The sequence below is a fragment of the Sander lucioperca genome, chromosome 17 (genome assembly GCF_008315115.2).
Source record: "Sander lucioperca isolate FBNREF2018 chromosome 17, SLUC_FBN_1.2, whole genome shotgun sequence".
Lineage (NCBI taxonomy): Eukaryota > Metazoa > Chordata > Actinopteri > Perciformes > Percidae > Sander > Sander lucioperca.
The window spans coordinates 17,984,278-18,005,310 of record NC_050189.1 but is presented as its reverse complement, the minus strand read 5'-3'; the positions used below and the strand labels follow the sequence as shown (position 1 = coordinate 18,005,310).

At 41.3% G+C, this 21,033-nt stretch overlaps 2 protein-coding genes across 12 annotated transcripts in view; one reads left to right on the top strand and one right to left on the bottom strand.

Annotated features, from left to right (window-relative positions):
* LOC116064572 (coxsackievirus and adenovirus receptor homolog) overlaps nucleotides 1–21,033 on the bottom strand; it is a 45,903-nt gene that overhangs the window by 9,139 nt on the left and 15,731 nt on the right. For both annotated transcript variants that reach the window (XM_035993949.1, XM_035993948.1), the window contains one exon: nucleotides 13,063–13,321. In XM_035993949.1, coding sequence (XP_035849842.1) covers nucleotides 13,063–13,321 — 259 coding nt within the window. The remainder of the gene's footprint in view (nucleotides 1–13,062; nucleotides 13,322–21,033) is intronic.
* LOC116064566 (low affinity immunoglobulin gamma Fc region receptor II-like) lies at nucleotides 861–20,786 on the top strand. 10 transcript variants are annotated; one of them, XM_035993931.1, is made up of 9 exons: nucleotides 861–1,109; nucleotides 1,666–1,701; nucleotides 3,499–3,759; nucleotides 3,839–4,081; nucleotides 5,194–5,394; nucleotides 7,302–7,376; nucleotides 18,889–18,963; nucleotides 20,291–20,368; nucleotides 20,568–20,786. In XM_035993931.1, the coding sequence occupies exons 1-9, from the start codon at nucleotides 1,073–1,075 to the stop codon at nucleotides 20,642–20,644; spliced, it is 1,083 nt and encodes a 360-aa protein (XP_035849824.1). In that variant the 5' UTR covers nucleotides 861–1,072; the 3' UTR covers nucleotides 20,645–20,786. The 10 variants fall into 10 exon arrangements, with proteins under 10 accessions (XP_035849824.1, XP_035849827.1, XP_035849825.1 ...); XM_035993935.1 differs by lacking the exons at nucleotides 18,889–18,963; nucleotides 20,291–20,368; nucleotides 20,568–20,786 and adding exons at nucleotides 8,707–8,784; nucleotides 8,984–9,188 and having other exon boundaries at nucleotides 866–1,109; XM_035993934.1 differs by lacking the exons at nucleotides 18,889–18,963; nucleotides 20,291–20,368; nucleotides 20,568–20,786 and adding an exon at nucleotides 8,707–8,954 and having other exon boundaries at nucleotides 862–1,109.

Here is a 21,033-nt window from a genome sequence, read left to right as displayed (position 1 = left end):
TTTAGCTACAGAGTGAGACCTCTTTTCTTCTTCTTCTTCTGTACTATCTTTGATTGCACTGCACATGCCCAGTAGCTCAGATGTAGATCATGTCAGCTAGCTAGCTCCATAGACAGTAAAAGAAAGGCTGTTTCTAAAACTTCAGTCAGTTACAAGGCAGGATTAGCTGGGAGACTTCTAAATGAGGGCGCACATGGAAGTAGTTCTTTTGTAGATTATGGTGAATTTGTGTGTGTTGTAGCAGTGCTTTGCTATTGAGAACGAGGTAGCATGCTAGCGTTAGCATGCTAGCGTTAGCCATAGCGTTAGCATGCTAACGCTACGAGCTAATGGTTGCGGTTAGCCTGCTCGTTTCGGCTTGTGACGTCACAAGCCGTGCTGATTTTGAACAGCTCACCCAGAGACTGAAGGCAGGACACATTCAGAAACTGTATCTCACTCTAAACAGCATGGGTGGATTTTTTTCAAAGTTTGTATGTGTGTGGAACCACCAGAGACACAACATAACACCCCAAATCCCAGAAAAAGTGATTTTTTCATAATATGGGCACTTTAACAAAAAGTCTTTGACGTTGGTCCAGTATTGAGCGAGAACGCTGTAACCGGCAGCCGTGAACCGGGCTGTGATGTAACCCTACAGGACAAATGTTCAGCAACAGTTAGCATCAACTAAAAGTTGTGTTGTTGCCGCTAACAGACTCAAATTATTATTCTAAGTGTCTGACAACATTATGGAAAGGATCCCTACAGAGATAGAGCTTTATGTTAAAGAATAAGATCCTTTTAGTTTAACATGTACTCTGTAACTACTACTACTACTCTTCCGTAGTCATAAGATATCTTTTCAGGTAAAAAAATTCTCCTCTGATGCCTTCAACTCCCCTGGTTTATTTGCATTCTGTCTCCGTGTGTTGAATAAAGCCCCTCATGGTTCATAATGAGCGAACAAACTTCTTTTTTTGTTCCTGTTTGCTGAGAGAGAAACCGCAGAGAGTCAGTGATCTCACCTCAGAGGAAGGAGGGAAGTTTAACTGCTGCTGCGACGGACGGAAACAAGTCAGTCTGTGGTACGATGGGACGGACGCCTCCTCTGCTGCTGCTGCTGCTCTGTGAGTACAAAACCTGTCGTTTCAATCGCAAATAATTATATTCAAAGCATGTTATTGATATGAGAGGAAACCAGGCAGCGTAGAGGAATCTACAAGGAGCGTGAAATACAACATTTACTCACAGAAATGATAAAATCTATATGCTCAAACTTTGACTAATTTGACAAATAATGTGAAAGATTTTATGCCATTGGTGTTTCTTCTATATAAACAAATCTACAACAGGAGGTTTAAATGTAACTAAGCTGTGCGTTAAACTCTCTAAAATGTCAGATTAAATGAAAAAACCTCAACAGTGTTAAACGACATTCTCACCTCGAGCCACGAAACACATCCTGCCAACCTTTGTTTTAAAGATCAGCAGAGAGTCTGTGGTCAACGCTCCGGCTCATATTCTCTGTTCAAACTTAAATATCATTTATTGGAATGTTTATTAAACGCAAACAGATACAATTTCATTTCATCAGAAAGCCAAAATTTTCCATCTTCAGATCAAATGTAACAGCTTTTCGTTGTGAGTTTATTTTTTTGTGATTTGAGTCTCATTTCTCTTCAGTTCTGACATCACTGCTGAGCTGCACAACAAACCAAGGTCAGTAAACTAAAGGCTCTGACACACCAACCTGACGGCAGACCTTCGGCAGAAAAGGCAGTCGGACTGACCGCCTCCCCAAGTTAAAAAAAGTGCGGCGACTTGAGCGTACCTGCGCGCGTGAGAGACGTAATACGTCTCCATAACAGCAGGCGGCGCTAATGTGTATTGGCGCCCAAAAAATGAAAACCGGCAGCTGATTGGACAAACGCATCACGTGGGTCTGGCTGCTCCCGGATTTCATTTCCGACCATAATTGCGGCTTGCTCTTGTATTTTATGAAAATAGTTCACTGAAACGTGTTTCTGAAAACATGTTTACATTTACATTTTTAGAAATAGGCCGTGCAGTTGCTGAATCTGTCTTCATTTCAGATCGACAAAGGTCAGTTTAAAAGATTTTCGTCAGATTTTGAGAGGGGTTTGTCACGCTCATCTCGCTCGTCATTTCCGGTAATTGGTCATTGAGTCCGACTGCCCACTGGCAACAAGTCAAATCAGCCCAAATTAAAGCCGATGGCTCCTCCGACTGACGACAGCACAGAACACACCAAACAGACTTGAGTCACCGACCTCGCCAGACACACAAAGAGTTCAGATTAAAGGCAGGGTTGATAACATTTTCCAATATATATATCCATCCATCCATCTTCGTCCGCTTATATCTTGTCGCGGGGGTAGCAGCTCCAGCAGGGGACCCCAAACTTCCCTTTCCCGAGCCACATTAACCAGCTCCGACTGGGGGATCCCGAGGCGTTCCCAGGCCAGGTTGGAGATATAATCCCTCCACCTAGTCCTGGGTCTTCCCCGAGGCCTCCTCCCAGCTGGACGTGCCTGGAACACCTCCCTAGGGAGGCGCCCAGGGGGCATCCTTACCAGATGCCCGAACCACCTCAACTGGCTCCTTTCGACGCGAAGGAGCAGCGGCTCTACTCCGAGCTCCTCACGGATGACTGAGCTTCTCACCCTATCTCTAAGGGAGACGCCAGCCACCCTCCTGAGGAAACCCATTTCGGCCGCTTGTACCCTGGATCTCGTTCTTTCGGTCATGACCCAGCCTTCATGACCATAGGTGAGGGTAGGAACGGAAACTGACCGGTAGATCGAGAGCTTTGCCTTCTGGCTCAGCTCTCTTTTCGTCACAACGGTGCGATAAATTGAATGTAATACCGCACCCGCTGCGCCGATTCTCCGACCAATCTCCCGCTCCATTGTCCCCTCACTCGCGAACAAGACTCCAAGGTACTTGAACTCCTTCACTTGGGGTAAGGACTATATATATATATATATATATATATATATATATATATATATATATGCATATTGTCTGAAATGGTCTTAACACCCCATCAGCAATAAATAACTCCTAGGCTCTAAAACATATCGATCATCTGTAGCTTCTGTAGTCGTGTCTAAAAACACCAACCAATCAAACCAAAAAGTGCCGCTTTTTAAGAACCAATGAAATGCCTCCTTGCCCCGCTGTGCATACTCTACCCGGGGAGGAAACTTAGCAAAGGCTCATCAGGGACTTTAATCACAATTATCTCACACACTACTGAAAAATGATACGCTCACATACTACTACTGTAACACTGGTGGTCCTTTCTCTGCCCTGTTCTGAAGTTCTGTGTTTTGGGCGGAGCCCCAAGGAGATGCTACTTTTCAACATTACCAACCCTGCCTTTAAATTACTCAAACTGGAGTCCTGGAATGTTTTACCATCTTCCATCTTTCTATCTTTTTTTTAACATTGAATGTTTTGCTCAAAACATAATTAAATATTTGCTCCCTCCAGCCTCTCTGACTGTGAGTCCCAGCAGATCTCAGATGTTTAGAGGACAGTCTGTCTCTCTGAGCTGTGAGGAGGACGACAGCTCAGCTGGATGGACTCTGAGGAGGAACACAACCAGAGAAAACAGAGCTGAGTGTAAAGACTGGGGAAAACCTGCCGATTCGTCCTGTATCCTCAGCGCCATTATCCCTTTGGACAGTGGAGTTTACTGGTGTGAGTCCAGAGAGGGAGCAACCAGTAACAGCATCAACATCACTGTCACTGGTAAGATCAGACTGTGGAGTCAGTATTGATGAAGCTGTGTGTGAATGGATGACATGCTGTAGTTTGTCTCTGTGTTGAGGTGGACCAGTGATCCTGCAGAGTCCTGTCCTCCCTGTGATGGAGGGAGAAGACCTCACTCTGTACTGTAAAACAAAGAAGTCCTCCAACCTCTCAGCTGATTTCTATAAAGATGGCTCCTTCATCAGGACTGAGCCTGCAGGTCACATGACCATCCACCATGTTTCCAGGTCTGATGAAGGCCTCTACAAGTGTTACATCAGCAGTGATGGAGAGTCTCCACCCAGCTGGGTCTCTGTCACAGGTGAGGAGGTTAAAGGTCAGTATTGTGTCAGATATTGGCATAAAGACTAAAAAATGGCTGAACAGTAGATACATGACCACAAGAGACACAAAACAAAGGCATGCCAAAGCGCTACAAAAAGACCCAAAATGACGAAGAGACGCAACAAAGAGACAAAGTGATGGAACAGGAACAGATACAAAAAATGACTACAAAAAGAGAAAAAACAACTACAAAGACGTGCAAAACAGACAAAAAGGCAGACAACACACTTAACCCTAACCCAGCCAAAAAAAGACAAAAGGACCACAAAGAGAAACCAAATGACTATGTAGAGACGCAAAACAAAGACCCCAAAGAGTAAGAGTAAAAGAGACCCACGACTGCAACTGATTGCAAAACAACAGATTTGAAAAAAATGATGCAACAAACTGATGCAAAAGACCAAAGATACACAAAACAACTACTGAGACAGAAAAAACTATTACAAAGACCAAAATGGCTACAAAAAGATGCAAAAAACGGCTACAAACAGAAACAAAAAAGAGTCTTAAAATCACCACAAAGATACACCAAATGACTAGTCATGTTTCCATTCCAAAATTATGGAATGATGAAAACATGACAAAAACTACAAAGAGCAATGAGACTCAAAACAACTACTAGGAGTTTAAAAAACCCCACTAAAAGACAAAAAACAACTACAAACAAATGCAAAAATAGCAAAAATATAGAGACAAAGTGATGCAACAGTCCACAGATACACAAACGCCTACAAAGAGAGAAAAACAAAAACCTGCAAATTAGCCACAAAGACACACAAAACAGCTACCAAGAGGTGCAAAACAGCTACCTACAGACACAAAAAAGAGATACAAAACGGCTACATAGAGTCTTAAAATGATCACAAAAAGACCCAAAACCACTACTAAGAGACTGAAAACACACAGTCGCAAAACAAAGACATGCCTAACGGCTACAAAAAGACCCAAAACGACTACAAAAAGAGATAAAAAATGACTTCAGTCTTTAAATGACAACAAAGAGACACAAAGCAATGACAAAGAGACGTAAAATGACCTAAAAAAAAGTGCTTTTAAGTATTTTTTCTATTTATTTGATCTTTTCTTCAGGGAAACCCACCATCCCTCCACCTCCTCCATCCCCCTCCAGCCCTGGCTCCTCCTCCTCGTCTCCTCTGTCCTCGTCTCCTGCTCTCCTAGCGTCCTTTCTGTCTGTCCCAGTCCTCTGTGGTCTGGTGCTGCTGGTCGTTCTGGTCCTACTGGTGAGACGATGTGTCCACAGGAAACACTCAACAACAACAACAACAACAGGTGAACCTTTTCTAAATCCGTTTAATATTATTTGCTTTTTAAGTTTCACAGTTACATGCAACTAAAGCCTGGTTCACACGGCAGGATAATTAGGCCGATTTTAGCCCCGATTCACCCCTTCCGACAATCTTAAGGATGCTCCGATTATCGTAAAATAATCTGATCAGATATTCCTGCCGTGTGTGGTGTGTTAAGACTGCTCTCGTCTGCTCGGAAGGATCTCAAATCGGGGATATCCAACATGTTGGATTGTTTTGGCCCGATTCCTCCTGGTGTGTGGTGTCCCCCCGGGGACAAACGAGCACGCAGCCTGTGGACTGTGGCGTGTAGCCAATCAGAAAGCGAGGTGACAAGGGCGGCGAGGAAAGCACCGGGAAACAACATCAAAACAGTCGGCGGCACGGCGCACCAGAAAGTCCGGTGGACGTCGGAGATAAGTAGAGCAAGTATAGTCCATGCTCGCGTTGTCTCCACTTCTTTGACCGTCGCCTTTTCTTTTGATAACGTTTTTCGGTTAAAAACAAACTACAAATTATCGCCACTGCATCCTCTTCGTCCGCCATGAGTGTTTACTCTGAAGTCACGTTTGATCTCGAGGGATTTTGTGAGATTTCCCGTCTGACCTGGGAATGCTGGGGAGTCAAATCGGTTCGTGTGTGATGTGTTGATTTTGCCGTGTGCTGCTCACCACACGCTGTACGACCAAAACTGTTAGACCGTGATTTTTTATCGCCGTGTGTGGGGTCTCTCAGGATTGGAAAATCGGCCGACAATTTTAAAATCGTCCCGTGTGAACCAGGCTTAACAGCCATGCTGTACAGTGATGTTCCAATATTTCAAAATAAGAGCGTGTGTTTATATGTTCTACCTTTCTGAGGGTCAAAACCTTGATTAAGATTTTATTATTTGAAGTGCGGTTGGGGGTTAAGATTTGATTTAAGTTATATTCTTACTTTTTAATCATTTTACCTAGAACTAAAAAAGCTCAAACAAGTCAAAGTCAATTGAACAAAGTGGTCTTTAGTTTGTGACGTTTGGGCCTGATCAGGAGGTGTTTTCCTGTGTGAAAATGTATCTTTGTGGTCAAAGTGTTTCTCTGCTGCTGCTCAGCTTCCTGTTTTCTGATGAAAACAATCAGTTAAAGTTGGTCTCGTACATGTTCCACCGCAGGACGTATTCTTACACGATAACTTGTCAAATTATTTGAATAATGTGAAAAAATATAAATGTAAATTTGTGACATTTCTGTAAAAGCTACATTTGTTTATTTATAAAAAAAATCTATGATTTTCACTGATATAAGACATTTTTAGCTGCTCTATGGATATTAATACTATAAATGTTGAACTAGTAGTTGCACTAAAGCTTGATTTATGTTTCTGCTTTGAATCTAAGCATGTCACTACACGTTGTGGCGATGCAGACGGAAACTGTGACTGGTCTGCTTGGCCGTTGCTCGGTAGCATCACATTCCCCCCTACTCGTTTTCAGTTTCTCCTTCTCTGTAAACAACACACACACACACACACACACACACACACACACACACACACACACACACACATAGGCAGACACACACACACACACAGAGACGGATACACACATGCGCACACACTCGCACACACTCGCACACACACACACACAGGCAGACAGGCAGAGACACACACATATACACACACACACACACACACACACACACACACGCGCGCTCTGCTATTCTCTTAAGGAGACACGCTACAACGACGCAGACAAACCAGCGCACAAGTACAAATCCTTATAGTGCCGTAGGCTCTGCTTACAGCCTACGTACAACCATGAATCAGCTTTAACAGTACTTCTTGCATCAGTTACTAGTACAATGCTAGTACTAATAGTATTATAATAATATGTAGTATTTCATTTCCCAGAGACTGATCCAGCTCCGGTCTACTCAGCAGTGGAAAGAACAGAAGACGTCAGTTATGAAGCAAACAGGCAGAGAGGTACAGCTGCTGCTCTTTAAAGGGGCTAATCAGTAAAGTATTAAAGTAATAAAGTATTTAAGTAATTGACTAGCTGAGATTGATTGTTTGATGTGTGGGAGAACGTACAGTAATGGTGAGGAGGCCCTTTAAGAACACAAGGCTGTGATTGGTGATGTATGTGTATGGGTGGATTTGAGTCGATATGGGACTAGGTTTGCGACTATAACTAAAAGGGATCAAAACATTTTGTCTGCAGGACTATATTCTTTCAGTTAAATGTGTTAATGATAACATTGTCCTCTAGTTTGGTTTTGGGTTTTTATGCTACCTTTTTGATTTGCTTTTAATGTTTTCTGTTGTTATGGACTGTACTGTGTTACAATGAATATGTGTCAGACCCCAGGAAGAATGCAGTTTCTAAAAAAAAGTAAACATCAATGTAAATGTTAGCATGCTAGCACGCTAAATTAGATGGTAAATATTAACATGTCCTTATCCGAAATGTACACGCTAGTTGTTAGGCTGTGTGGTGAAGAGAAAGTCAGCAGGGCTTGAACTTCTCTCTCAGCTCACGTATGTAAAGTCACTTTTCACCAACGACTGAAGTCAACTTTATGAATATTTTCCAGTTCAGAGACTGTCTGAACATGTGCACAGTTTTAAAGATATCCCCCCCCAACCCTAAGAGCATCTTTATGGCCTTAAAGGAGAGTGATAGTTTCCATTTAGTCAACTGGACAGAATCAGCAACGCTAAAACAGCATCATCTGCATATAGATGCATTTTGATGTATTTATTTATCACTTTCTTTTACTATTTACCTCAAAAGAACAGAGCTAAAAGACAGTGAATATTAATGACAGGCTAGGCTTGGAAGTGACATTAGGTTGCTACTGCAGGAAGCAATAAGTAATAATAAATCATCTACCTGGCACATTTCATGTGATTAATGTATCTTACAGAAATTGCGTAACTGATGCACACCGCGCGTGCATTCGTATGATATCGGAGGAAATATGGCGTTCTTTTAAACGCTGTGAAACGGCGACTGGTCACCGTTATGTGGCTGTTGTGACGGTTAAGTTTACCAAAAGACTAAACAGGATTAGTTTGTGGTTTGGGTTAAAATAAGTACTTCTGGGACAGGAAAGTCCTGTTTTTTGGGACCAATACACCACGCCAATTTCCCCCCAAAATGTTAAATTTAACTTTTGTTTGAATTAGACTTCCTGTATCCCGATAATCTTTTTTTTATGAAATACTATTTTTGTATTACGTACTGCAGTAGCATTACACTAACAGGACTGCTACATCACTTATCACATATTAACATAATTGTCTTTTGCAGAGAGTGATCGAGCTGCCGTGAGAGGAACTACAGACGTCACTTATGGACAAATAGTGATCAGACCAAACAGGGCGAGAGGTACAGCTGCTCTTCTGATTAATCTTTATGTGTTCACTACAATGTCTTTTTATTCCAATATATACCTGATGATGCTTGTATTCCAACCGCAGAACAACTTGTCAAACATTTAGAGTTCAAACACAAACACTAAAGAGAACAAGAAGATCTGATTAAATAAATCTGTCAAATATGTTTGAAATTGTTTGTTTGTGTTCAGAGTTTCCAGCTGAGCCAGAAGTCGTCTACTCCTTGCTGAAGCCCACCATCCCTCCTTCACAGCAGTCCAACCAGTGAAGTCTGGTTGTTTGCATTTCTTTAAACCAATCACAATCCTCCTGGGCGGCGCTGAGCTCCAGACGTAGTGACGGTGGCTCTGCTAAATAGTCTCAGGAAGGAACTTGTTTTGGTGGAACATTTGCACCCTGCAAAATAAAACACCACATACAATATTACATGAAGTTAACTGTTGACACAATCCAGTAACGTGAGATATTTAAATTAGCTGATACATGGTTAAACCTCATTGGCTCTTACCAGTGTATCTCAGTTTGTACTTTGTCCACAGCAATCCCACCAATCAGTCCCAAAACGTCCCAGTTAGAGAGGAAATGCTGTAAAAATATTCTTTGTAAATCTTTACAGAACCAAGCAGGCCTGCCTTGTTGCACCATCCAAATCTTCTAAACTTGACATTTTCAGCGAGTAGCTTGAAGGTTGTTGTTGTTTTCTGCTGTTTGTTCTCTGTGAGCTAATCACTGACTAATGATGATGCATACATTGAGCCGATCATGTGCTGAGGCTTTGAGAAGAAAGAAAGCATGATGTAATGCAGTCAGACAGCCAGCAGGAGGCAGCTTTCACTCTGTTCTCCAGAGGAGCATTTCACTGGGACGGTTTTCAATCCAGGAAATCTGCAGAAAGATCAGTTTAAACACTGCAAGGGACAAAAGGCCCAGTGGACAGACAGAAACAGAACTGCATTCATCATAAAGATGTGAAAAGAGTTAATTTCTATCTGACAAATAGTTTGAGTGCATCTGTTTCCTGTCTGATCAGCAGTTTGTCTGTAAGTCTGTGTATCTTGGATAAGTTCCAACAAGTTAATTCTGTCTGAATGCAAAACATGTCACGTCGCTTTCAGGTTTTTCTGCCAAACACACACCCAATCAGATGCTCCTCGATGTGCCCAGATCCAGGTTAAAAAATAAAGGTGACCGAGCCTTTTCAGTGGCTGCTCCAAACCTCTGGAATAGTTTACCTATTCATATAAGAACATCTTGAACTGCTGAAACATTCAAGTCCTTGCTTAAGACCCACTGCTATTCATTGGCTTTCAATTCAAGTTGAGCTTTGATACCTTGACCTTTTTCTACTGTTGGTTATTGTGTATTGTGTATTGTTTGTGTATATCATCATTTTGGGTTTTTGTGAGCTTGTTAAGCACTTTGGTTAACTATGGTTGTTTTTAAACGTGCTATATAAATAAAATTGAACTGAACTGAACCATAGAGCTGAACTGAGATTCAACAACAAGACAAATATGTTAAACTAAACCCCATACACCCATTTAGACACACATTTAGCCTACATAATTAAGTCTCCAGTGTTGTTAAATAAAGATGATCTGAGAGCTGATTCCAACTGTTTTATCCAAATGGTCCACAGAGAGAGAAGAGGAGACTGAAGTCATGAAGGGGATGACTGCATGCTTTAATTTGAAGATTATGACTAAAGTGAGGCAGCAGAGTGAGTTACTGGGTGTAGATTCTTTTTAATTCTTTAGAGGTCAGAATCAGACTCCAAATATGTGAAAGCACATACAAAGACTCTGACGCTCACACACAGAACACTTTACAGCAATTACATTGCGTTTACATTTAGGCATGAGGAGTGAGATTGGTTAGGGTTAGGGTGAGAATACCAGGGTAAGCCAATCAGAGGCAGAGTAAGGCGGGACATGTCTTCACCATCCTAGGAAACACAAACTCTCTTACAGGAAGACAGAATCAGACATAAAGCTGACACACACACACACACACACACACACACACACACACACACACACACACACACACACACACACACACACACACACACACACACACACTCACACACACACACACAGATCTACATACACATTTAAGTATTAGGAACCAAATATAGCTGCATATAGTATATATAAAACACATAAAAAGTAACAATGCCCATCAAACAAGTCAAAGTGTTTCTGTTTCTCTTAACAAGACAAAAAAGATGAGATGATGGCAAAATATCAATAATACAAAATAATAAAAATGCCATAAATATACAAATCATAACTCTAAGAATGAATTAATTATTTAAGGGTAGGATCAACAGATAAGTCTTGGGACCCCTCTTAAAGGATCCAAAATGATCACATGGAATGCACGCATATTTTAAGAGGACTGTCTGCAGGGAATGTGTCTGGCCAATCACGGTGTGTGGGCCGCCTGGGCCAAAAATGCCAGGGCCAATTTTTTGTCCCAGTCCAGCCCTGGACGACACCAGCTCTTGTATCACAATTGTATTTCACACATAAATAAGCTACTGTAGAGTTTTTCGTCAGGTCATTGTCTGTACTATTCTGTGGTGCGGAGAAGGCCTCCTTGTTGGGTTCTCAAGTAAAAATAACTTTACTTCAGTGGTCTCTGTCTATCATTTGATAATGTAATTATTCTAACAGTTGGCTGTACAGTTTAACATCTTATTTAGTGACAGACTGGTCCTCTATGTTCCCCTGAGATATTCTGAGCTGCACCAGATGATTTTATAATAACAAATATCAACAGTATTCACAATGTTGTGGAAGTTTCTTTTTGCAGCAGGAGTGGATTTAGAAAGGTAAAGAGTGAAACAAAATAAAGACAATTGCAAACTAAACCAAGTTAGGTTTTTGTATTTTATTATAAACAGTAACGCTGAGCTTAAACACATCTTCAGAGTGACAGCACACACGCACTTAGCTTATTATGACTCTGTATTTCTCACAGGCAATCTGAGACACATAAAGACAATCTAAAAACACAAGAGACATCTCGGAGCCATTTCGCCTCCCTGTACAACTTTCACCTCATCTGGCATGGGAGAACTGAATCTGCACATAGAGGATAGTTTACTGTGAACTTGTACTTTCATCGGTTCAGACAAACAGTGCTCACATTATGGTCCAGACTTTGTGAGAGAAACTAAAACAGAAATATGATAAAAATATAAATAGCAGGCACCCTGATATATAAAATGTTAACCTGATCAAACACCCAAACAGATGACATGATGAAGATCTCTCTACACCTGATTAGAAGATATTTGGTGGCTGCTCCGTCTGCTGATATTTACAACTAAACAAACATCATTTCCTGTTTAAAGCTTGCTGTAATATATCAGCAGGTATGAAGTAATGGATTACATTTTCTCATTTAATGGAGTAAAGTATTTCTGTGTACTGCTGCTGAGTTTATATTGTCTGAACATCTGTGTTGGCTGCTTCATCCTGCTCTTAAAGAACATTTTAACTGACTTCTCTTATCTGAGCACAATCTTCAGGTATGAAATAAGTAGCCTAACTTTTACTTTTACTTAAGAACAATTCATTCATAGTAAAAGTACTTGTAGTTAAAGGCATACTATGCAACTTTTCCAGCTTTGGGATATGTTTGGCATCTTTAAAGTAACAGAACTTTTACTCAAGTAAAATGTCTTTGTACTAACAGTACTTTTACTTAAAAAAAGTATGTGGATTTCATAGAGGGAAGAGATTGGTTGAGAAAATAAACAGCAGATTTAAACATGACCTCACACCCAGAGAAAGAGAAGTCTTGAATATGCAACACGTGAGAAAACAGTCAGGTGTTAAGAGCTCTGGGAGATGTCAGACGGGCTTATCGCCTGATGCTTCATCAGCAGCAGGTTGTTCTGATCTCTTATCCTTACGTCTTTTATATATCAGGACACCAACCACTGCAACAGCTACAAGAATCAGTGCACCTGCAACACCTGCTGCCAGTCCAAGGTCTCGGCCTACAGGAGAGGAGATTCCGTTGTCGGAACCTGAAATTAAATAAAACATATGACTCGGTAAATGTGTGATAGTGGAGCAGTCTTCATCCTCTCTGATGTTAGAAACTGCAGCTACAACCTGATACTCAGAAAAACTCTCTGAGAGAGACTACCTCACCTGGATCTGTAACCTGCAGACGGGTGGTACTGATTGGCTCAGAGTCGATGATGGCTCTCTTTTTCTGTCTTGAACTATCTGGTTTAATTCGACACTCGTATGTTCCGTTGTCGATGCTGCTCACATTCTTCAGAATTAAAGACACGTCTCCGTCCTTCAGATCTCTGTCCACCAGCTCCACCCTGTCCTTAAAGGATGGATGCTGGTAGGTTGGATCCAGGTGTCCATCTCTGTATAAGAGGACATATTCTGGCTCCTCCAGGTCAGGTCTGGTCCACTCTGCAGCTCTGATGGAGGAATCATCAGCCCGACATGGCAGGATTACATCATCTCCAGGATACACTGTTAGCTCAATCAGGTCTGAAAAACAATAATAATAAAACTTCATGTTATTTCAAAAGACCTCAACAGCCAGGACTCTTTAGAAAACTAATTTCACAAAATCAATAGTTTCAAAACTAATTGAGTTGTAAAGTGTCATCACTTGTAAAATTCTATTCAACGCAAGACTCAATTCAATTATAGTATTTTACGTTTCCTTCCCTTTCTTTGTGATGGGATTTTAAATTCGGTGGATTTGTGAGGACTAGTTTTTCACAGGCAGATTTTAGCTCATCTTTCAACAGGCTTCAACCTCACCTGCTTGTACAGAAGTTAAAATCAAATGGTTTTACTCCTCCTTTAACAACCAGATCCCAACAGGTAAAGGTCTCCCTCTCAGAGGTCAGACACTGCAGTACAGGAGCACCTCAAGGCTGTGGGAGTTCACCTATCCTCTTCACTCTTTCCACCAATGAAAGCAGAAGTCAACAGCCAAATAATTATCTAATCAAATTCTCAGACAACACGATCATACTAAGCCTGCTGCAAGGTGATGCATGCCCTTCAGTGTACCATGATGAAAGGTCTGGTGTGACCATCACCATCTTAGCCTCAACACCACCAAAACCAAAGAAATCCTATTTGGCCACAGAAAGGTGAGAGCCCACACCAAAAGAAAGAATCCATTCAGTCAGAGTAGTAACAGACCTTAAAAAATAAAAATAAATTGGAAATAAGTTTCTGTTCCTGTTTACTTAAGTTATTGAGGTCATTGATATACATGGGTTGGACAAAATAATGTAAACACCTGTCACTGTAACACATTACAGTTCAACAGCAGCACAAACTACATCCTCCACAATGACTCTATCAACACACACTGGTCTGTGTGTGTGTGTGTGTGTGTGTGTGTGTGGTGTATCTGTGTGTGTCTGTGCGTGTGTGTGTATGAATGCACCCTTAGATCATTAAAATAGGGCCCTAAGTGTTTTTTTGTTGTAATACTCATTTTGGCCAAAACAATGATTTACATAAGCATAAAACATACAGAGTGAATAAAAAGGGAATTCAACAATGATAAAACAACAGATTTAAAGACTTCAGAAGCACAGTAAGTAAGTAAGTAAGTAAACTTTATTTATATAGCACCTATCACAGACAGAATCACAAAGTGCTTTACATGCAGCAAGATTAACAATTTAAAAAACATCATACAAACATAAAAACAATGATAGCTCAGTCAAGTGAAAGCTTGTCTGAATAGGAGTGTCTTCAGCTGTTTTGTAAAATAAACGATAGAATCGGTCACACGCAGCGACAGGGGCAGGGCATTCCACAGTTTGGGAGCAACTGCCTGAAAGGAGCGGTCTCCCCCCGAGTTTTAACAGAAGCGTATAAATGACCTCAAGGGAACGTTTTCAAAGAACAACAGAGTCAGAGCAGATCTGAAGAATTATGAAAGTTTATCTGCAGAGTGTAGAAAGTGAAAAGCTGCTTCTGCACGTTTCCTTCTTCTGACCCCGGGAGATAAACTCTGAGGAAACAAAAAGCAGCAAGAAGGAAATACAAGCAGCTGCTGCAGGCTGAATGATGAGTCAGGATCAAAAGATACATAAACTGCAACATGTAAACTACCCTCATGCTTCGCTTTAGATCTCTCTCTGGCTCTCTCAGTCTCACTGAGACACTGAGAGCTAGAGTCTCTCTCTCTCTCTCTCTCTCTTCTTCCTTCCGTCTCTCTCTCCCCCTTAACCCTTTTTTAAAAACTATTCAGTTAGAAACAGTGTTCTCGATCACTCTTATATTTAATTAACTGAAAAAGTCAAAAACCATCCATCCATCTTCGTCCGCTTATCTGGTATCGGGTCGCGGGGGTAGCAGCTCCAGCAGGGGACCCCAAACTTCCCTTTCCCCCAAAAGCCAAAAACAACAATAGTTAATGACAATGTAACAACATTACATAATACTTCATATAGTCCTACATATTGAAATATCAAATGAAAAATAGGTATGTTACACTTTTTTTAACACCAAAATCTAGTCTCATTATCATGACAAATTAAATATATATTTTTTTTTTATCAGAGTAAATAATTACTCTGAGTTTCAAACACATTCACCATAACAACAAAGGTCAGAAATAAAGTCTACATGAGTCTTCTCACAATAAAAGCTGATATTTACCAGAATCTGCTTCAGACAGAAGGACCAACAGGAGCAGAAATATATCCATGAGAGCTGAGAGAGATCTGCTGCTGACAGGAGGCATGAAAAGCTGCTGTTATATATACAGGTTAACTGTCAGGTAGTCTGATATATACTGGTCTATCAGGAGGCATGAAAAGCTGCTGTTTACTGTGAGGCAGTCTGTGGTTTGGGTGCAGCAGTGGAAGGATCTCACAGCAGCAAGGGCTACAGGAAAGCACTCAGGGCTTGGCTGTCTGCCGATGCTTTCTGTGATCGACAACAGAAACTCCCTAAATCTGCAGCCCTCTCTGTGCAGCTGGTTAGATCTGGGATTTGATTCTAAAGAATCCATTCAGTCAGAGTAGGAACAGGCTGTCAACTTTAAAATAAATATGAATGAAATAATAAATTGGAAATAACTTCTGCAATATATGAAGTACAATTTGTGTTCCTGTTTACTTAAGTTATTGAGGTCATTGATATAAATGGGTTCGACAAAATAATGTAAACACCTGTCACTGTAACACATTACAGTTCAACAGCAGCACAAACTACATCCTCCACAATGACTCTATCAACACACACTGGTCTGTGTGTGTGTGTGTGTGTATGTGTGTGTGTGTGTGTGTGTGTGTGTGTGTGTTTGGTATGTCTGTGTGAGTGAGTGTGTGTGTGTGTGTGTGTGTGTGTGTGTGTGTGCGTCTGTTTGTGTGTGTGTGTATGTGTGTGTCTGTGTGTGTGTAGTGTGTCTGTGTGTGTGTGTGTGTGTGTGTGTGTGTGTGTTTGGTGTGTCTGTGTGTGTGTCTGTCTGTGTGTGTCTGTCCGTGTGTGTGTGTGTGTGTGTATGTGTGTGTGTGTGCATCTGTTTGTGTGTGTGTGTGTGTGTGTCTGTCTGTCTGTGTGTGTGTGTGTGTTTCTGTGTGTGTGTGTGTCTGTGTGTGTGTGAGTGTGTGTGTGTCTGTCTGTGTGTGTCTGTCCGTGTGTGTGTGTGTGTGTGTGTGTTTGGTGTGTCTGTGTGTGTGTCTGTCTGTGTGTGTCTGTCCGTGTGTGTGTGTGTGTGTGTGTGTGTGTGTGTGTCTGTCTGTGTGTGTGTGTGTGTGTGTGTTTCTGTGTGTGTGTGTATATATGTGTGTGTGTGTGTGTGTGTGTGTGTGTGTCTGTGTGTCTGTGTGTGTGTGAGTGTGTGTGTGTGTCTGTCTGTGTGTGTGTGTGTGTGTGTGTCTGTCCGTGTGTGTGTGTGTGTGTGTGTGTGTGTGTGTGTGTGTGAGAGAGTGTCTGTGTGTGTGTGTGTCTGTCTGTGTGTGTGTGTGTGTGTGTGTGTGTGTGTGTTTCTGTGTGTGTGTGTGTGTGTGTGTGTGTGTGTGTATGTGTGTGTGTGTGTGTGTGTGTGTGTGTGTGTGGTGTGTCTGTGTGTGTGTGTGTTTGTGTATGAACACACCTGCGCCAGGCGCTTGGATCGTTAAAATAGGGCCCTAAGTGTTTTGTTGTTGTAATACTCATTACTCATACTCAAAGCCCAAAGTCCACCCCAAAGGGACTTACCATCTCCAACAGAAAACTCTGTTCACAAACTGCTCCAAACAGCTCTATTGTAGTCCAGCCTTTACTTCAGAGATAAATGTGGTCACTTTGTAATACACGCTATAATGCTCGCCTAGCTGCTAGTGTGGCACGCCCTCATACTCTGCTTCTGACTGGCTAGTAGTCCTTACCTAGGTACTGTCAGGGCACGCCCTCATACTCTGCTTCTGACTGGCTAGTAGTCCTTACCTAGGTACTGTCAGGGCACGCCCTCATACTCTGCTTCTGACTGGCTAGTATGGACTAGAAGTGAGAGGTCTCACTCTGTAGCTAAAACAGAGAGCTCAACACACAGGGTGAAAAGAGGAGCTGCAGCAATGTGCAGTACAACAAAAATATGGTGTTTTCTGAAAATTAAACCATGTAAACCTATTCTGGTACAACCTCTAAATACATTTATGAACCTGAAAATGAGCAGAATATGAGCACTTTAACTATTTTTCTATTTATTTGATCTTTTCTTCAGGGAAACCCACCATCCCTCCGCCTCCTCCATCCCCCTCCAGCCCTGGCTCCTCCTCCTCGTCTCCTCTGTCCTCGTCTCCTGCTCTCCTAGCGTCCTTGCTGTCTGTCCCAGTCCTCTGTGGTCTGGTGCTGCTGGTCGTTCTGGTCCTACTGGTGAGACGATGTGTCCGCAGGAAACACTCAACAACAACAACAACAACAACAACAACAACAACAACAACAACAGGTGAACCTTTTCTAAATCCGTTTAATATTATTTGCTTATTTAAGTTTCACAGTTACATGCAACTTACACCCATGCTGTACAGTGATGTTCCAATATTTCAAAATAAGAGCGTGTGTTTATATGTTCTACCTTTGTGAGGGTCAAAACCTTGATTAAGATTTTAATATTTGAAGTGCGGTTGGGGCTTAAGATTTGATTTAAGTTATATTCATACTTTTTAATAATTTTACCTGCAACTAAAACAGCATCTTAATTGAACAAAGTGGTCTTTAGTTTGTGACGTTTGGGCCTGATCAGGAGGTGTTTTCCTGTGTGAAAATGTATCTTTGTGGTCAAAGTGTTTCTCTGCTGCTGCTCAGCTTCCTGTTTTCTGATGAAAACAATCAGTTAAAGTTGGTCTCGTACATGTTCCACCGCAGGACGTATTCTTACACGATAACTTGTCAAATTATTTGAATAATGTGAAAAAATATAAATGTAAATTTGTGACATTTCTGTAAAAGCTACATTTGTTTATTTATAAAAAAATCTATGATTTTCACTGATATAAGACATTTTTAGCTGCTCTATGGATATTAATGCTACAAATGTTGAACTAGTAGTTGCACTAAAGCTTGATTTATGTTTCTGCTTTGAATCTAAGCATGTCACTACACGTTGTGGCGATGCAGACGGAAACTGTGACTGGTCTGCTTGGCCGTTGCTCGGTAGCATCACATTCCCCCCTACTCGTTTTCAGTTTCTCCTTCTCTGTAAACAACACACACACACACACACACACACACACACACACACACACAGGCAGACACACACACACAGAGACGGATACACACATGCGCACACACTCGCACACACTCGCACACACACACACACACAGGCAGACAGGCAGAGACACACATATACACACACACACACACACACACACACACACACACACACACACGCGTGCTCTGCTATTCTCTTAAGGAGACACGCTACAACGACGCAGACAAACCAGCGCACAAGTACAAATCCTTATAGTGCCGTAGGCTCTGCTTACAGCCTACGTACAACCATGAATCAGCTTTAACAGTACTTCTTGCATCAGTTACTAGTACAATGCTAGTACTAATAGTATTATAATAATATGTAGTATTTCATTTCCCAGAGACTGATCCAGCTCCGGTCTACTCAGCAGTGGAAAGAACAGAAGACGTCAGTTATGAAGCAAACAGGCAGAGAGGTACAGCTGCTGCTCTTTAAAGGGGCTAATCAGTAAAGTATTAAAGTAATAAAGTATTTAAGTAATCGACTAGCTGAGATTGATTGTTTGATGTGTGGGAGAACATACAGTAATGGTGAGGAGGCCCTTTAAGAACACAAGGCTGTGATTGGTCATGCATGTGTATGGGTGGATTTGAGTCGATATGGGACTAGGTTTGCGACTATAACTAAAAGGGATCAAAACATTTTGTCTGCAGGACTATATTCTTTCAGTTAAATGTGTTAATGATAACATTGTCCTCTAGTTTGGTTTTGGTTTTTATGCTACCTTTTTGATTTGCTTTTAATGTTTTCTGTTGTTATGGACTGTACTGTGTTACAATGAATATGTGTCAGACCCCAGGAAGAATGCAGTTTCTAAAAAAAAGTAAACATCAATGTAAATGTTAGCATGCTAGCACGCTAAATTAGATGGTAAATATTAACATGTCCTTATCCGAAATGTACACGCTAGTTGTTAGGCTGTGTGGTGAAGAGAAAGTCAGCAGGGCTTGAACTTCTCTCTCAGCTCACGTATGTAAAGTCACTTTTCACCAACGACTGAAGTCAACTTTATGAATATTTTCCAGAAGAGACTGTCTGAACATGTGCACAGTTTTAAAGATATCCCCCCCCAACCCTAAGAGCATCTTTATGGCCTTAAAGGAGAGTGATAGTTTCCATTTAGTCAACTGGACAGAATCAGCAACGCTAAAACAGCATCATCTGCATATAGATGCATTTTGATGTATTTATTTATCACTTTCTTTTACTATTTACCTCAAAAGAACAGAGCTAAAAGACAGTGAATATTAATGACAGGCTAGGCTTGGAAGTGACATTAGGTTGCTACTGCAGGAAGCAATAAGTAATAATAAATCATCTACCTGGCACATTTCATGTGATTAATGTATCTTACAGAAATTGCGTAACTGATGCACAACACGCGTGCATTCGTATGATATCGGAGGAAATATGGCGTTCTTTTAAACGCTGTGAAACGGCGACTGGTCACCGTTATGTGGCTGTTGTGACGGTTAAGTTTACCAAAAGACTAAACAGGATTAGTTTGTGGTTTGGGTTAAAATAAGTACTTCTGGGACAGGAAAGTCCTGTTTTTTGGGACCAATACACCACGCCAATTTCCCCCCAAAATGTTAAATTTAACTTTTGTTTGAATTAGACTTCCTGTATCCCGATAATCTTTTTTTTATGAAATACTATTTTTGTATTACGTACTGCAGTAGCATTACACTAACAGGACTGCTACATCACTTATCACATATTAACATAATTGTCTTTTGCAGAGAGTGATCGAGCTGCCGTGAGAGGAACTACAGACGTCACTTATGGACAAATAGTGATCAGACCAAACAGGGCGAGAGGTACAGCTGCTCTTCTGATTAATCTTTATGTGTTCACTACAATGTCTTTTTATTCCAATATATACCTGATGATGCTTGTATTCCAACCGCAGAACAACTTGTCAAACATTTAGAGTTCAAACACAAACACTAAAGAGAACAAGAAGATCTGATTAAATAAATCTGTCAAATATGTTTGAAATTGTTTGTTTGTGTTCAGAGTTTCCAGCTGAGACAGAAGTCGTCTACTCCTTGCTGAAGCCCACCATCCCTCCTTCACAGCAGTCCAACCAGTGAAGTCTGGTTGTTTGCATTTCTTTAAACCAATCACAATCATCCTGGGCGACACTGAGCTCCAGACGTAGTGACGGTGGCTCTGCTAAATAGTCTCCGGAAGGAACTTGTTTTGGTGGAACATTTGCACCCTGCAAAATAAAACACCACACACAATATTACATAAAGTTAACTGTTGACACAATCCAGTAACGTGAGCTATTTAAATTAGCTGATACATGGTTAAACCTCATTGGCTCTTACCAGTGTATCTCAGTTTGTACTTTGTCCACAGCAATCCCACCAATCAGTCCCAAAACATCCCAGTTAGAGAGGAAATGCTGTAAACATATTCTTTGTAAGTCTTTACAATCATTTCCCGAAGGAACCAAGCAGGCCTGCCTTGTTGCACC

What these genes read in the sequence shown, in the direction of transcription:
- LOC116064566 (XM_035993931.1), top strand. Translation starts at nt 1,073, where the DNA reads ATGGGACGGACGCCTCCTCTGCTGCTGCTGCTGCTCT. An exon ending in TGAAGCAAACAGGCAGAGAG is followed by an intron (nt 7,377 to 18,888) that starts GTACAGCTGCTG and finishes TTCATTTCCCAG; the next exon opens with AGACTGATCCAGCTCCGGTC. An exon ending in TGAAGCAAACAGGCAGAGAG is followed by an intron (nt 18,964 to 20,290) that starts GTACAGCTGCTG and finishes TGTCTTTTGCAG; the next exon opens with AGAGTGATCGAGCTGCCGTG.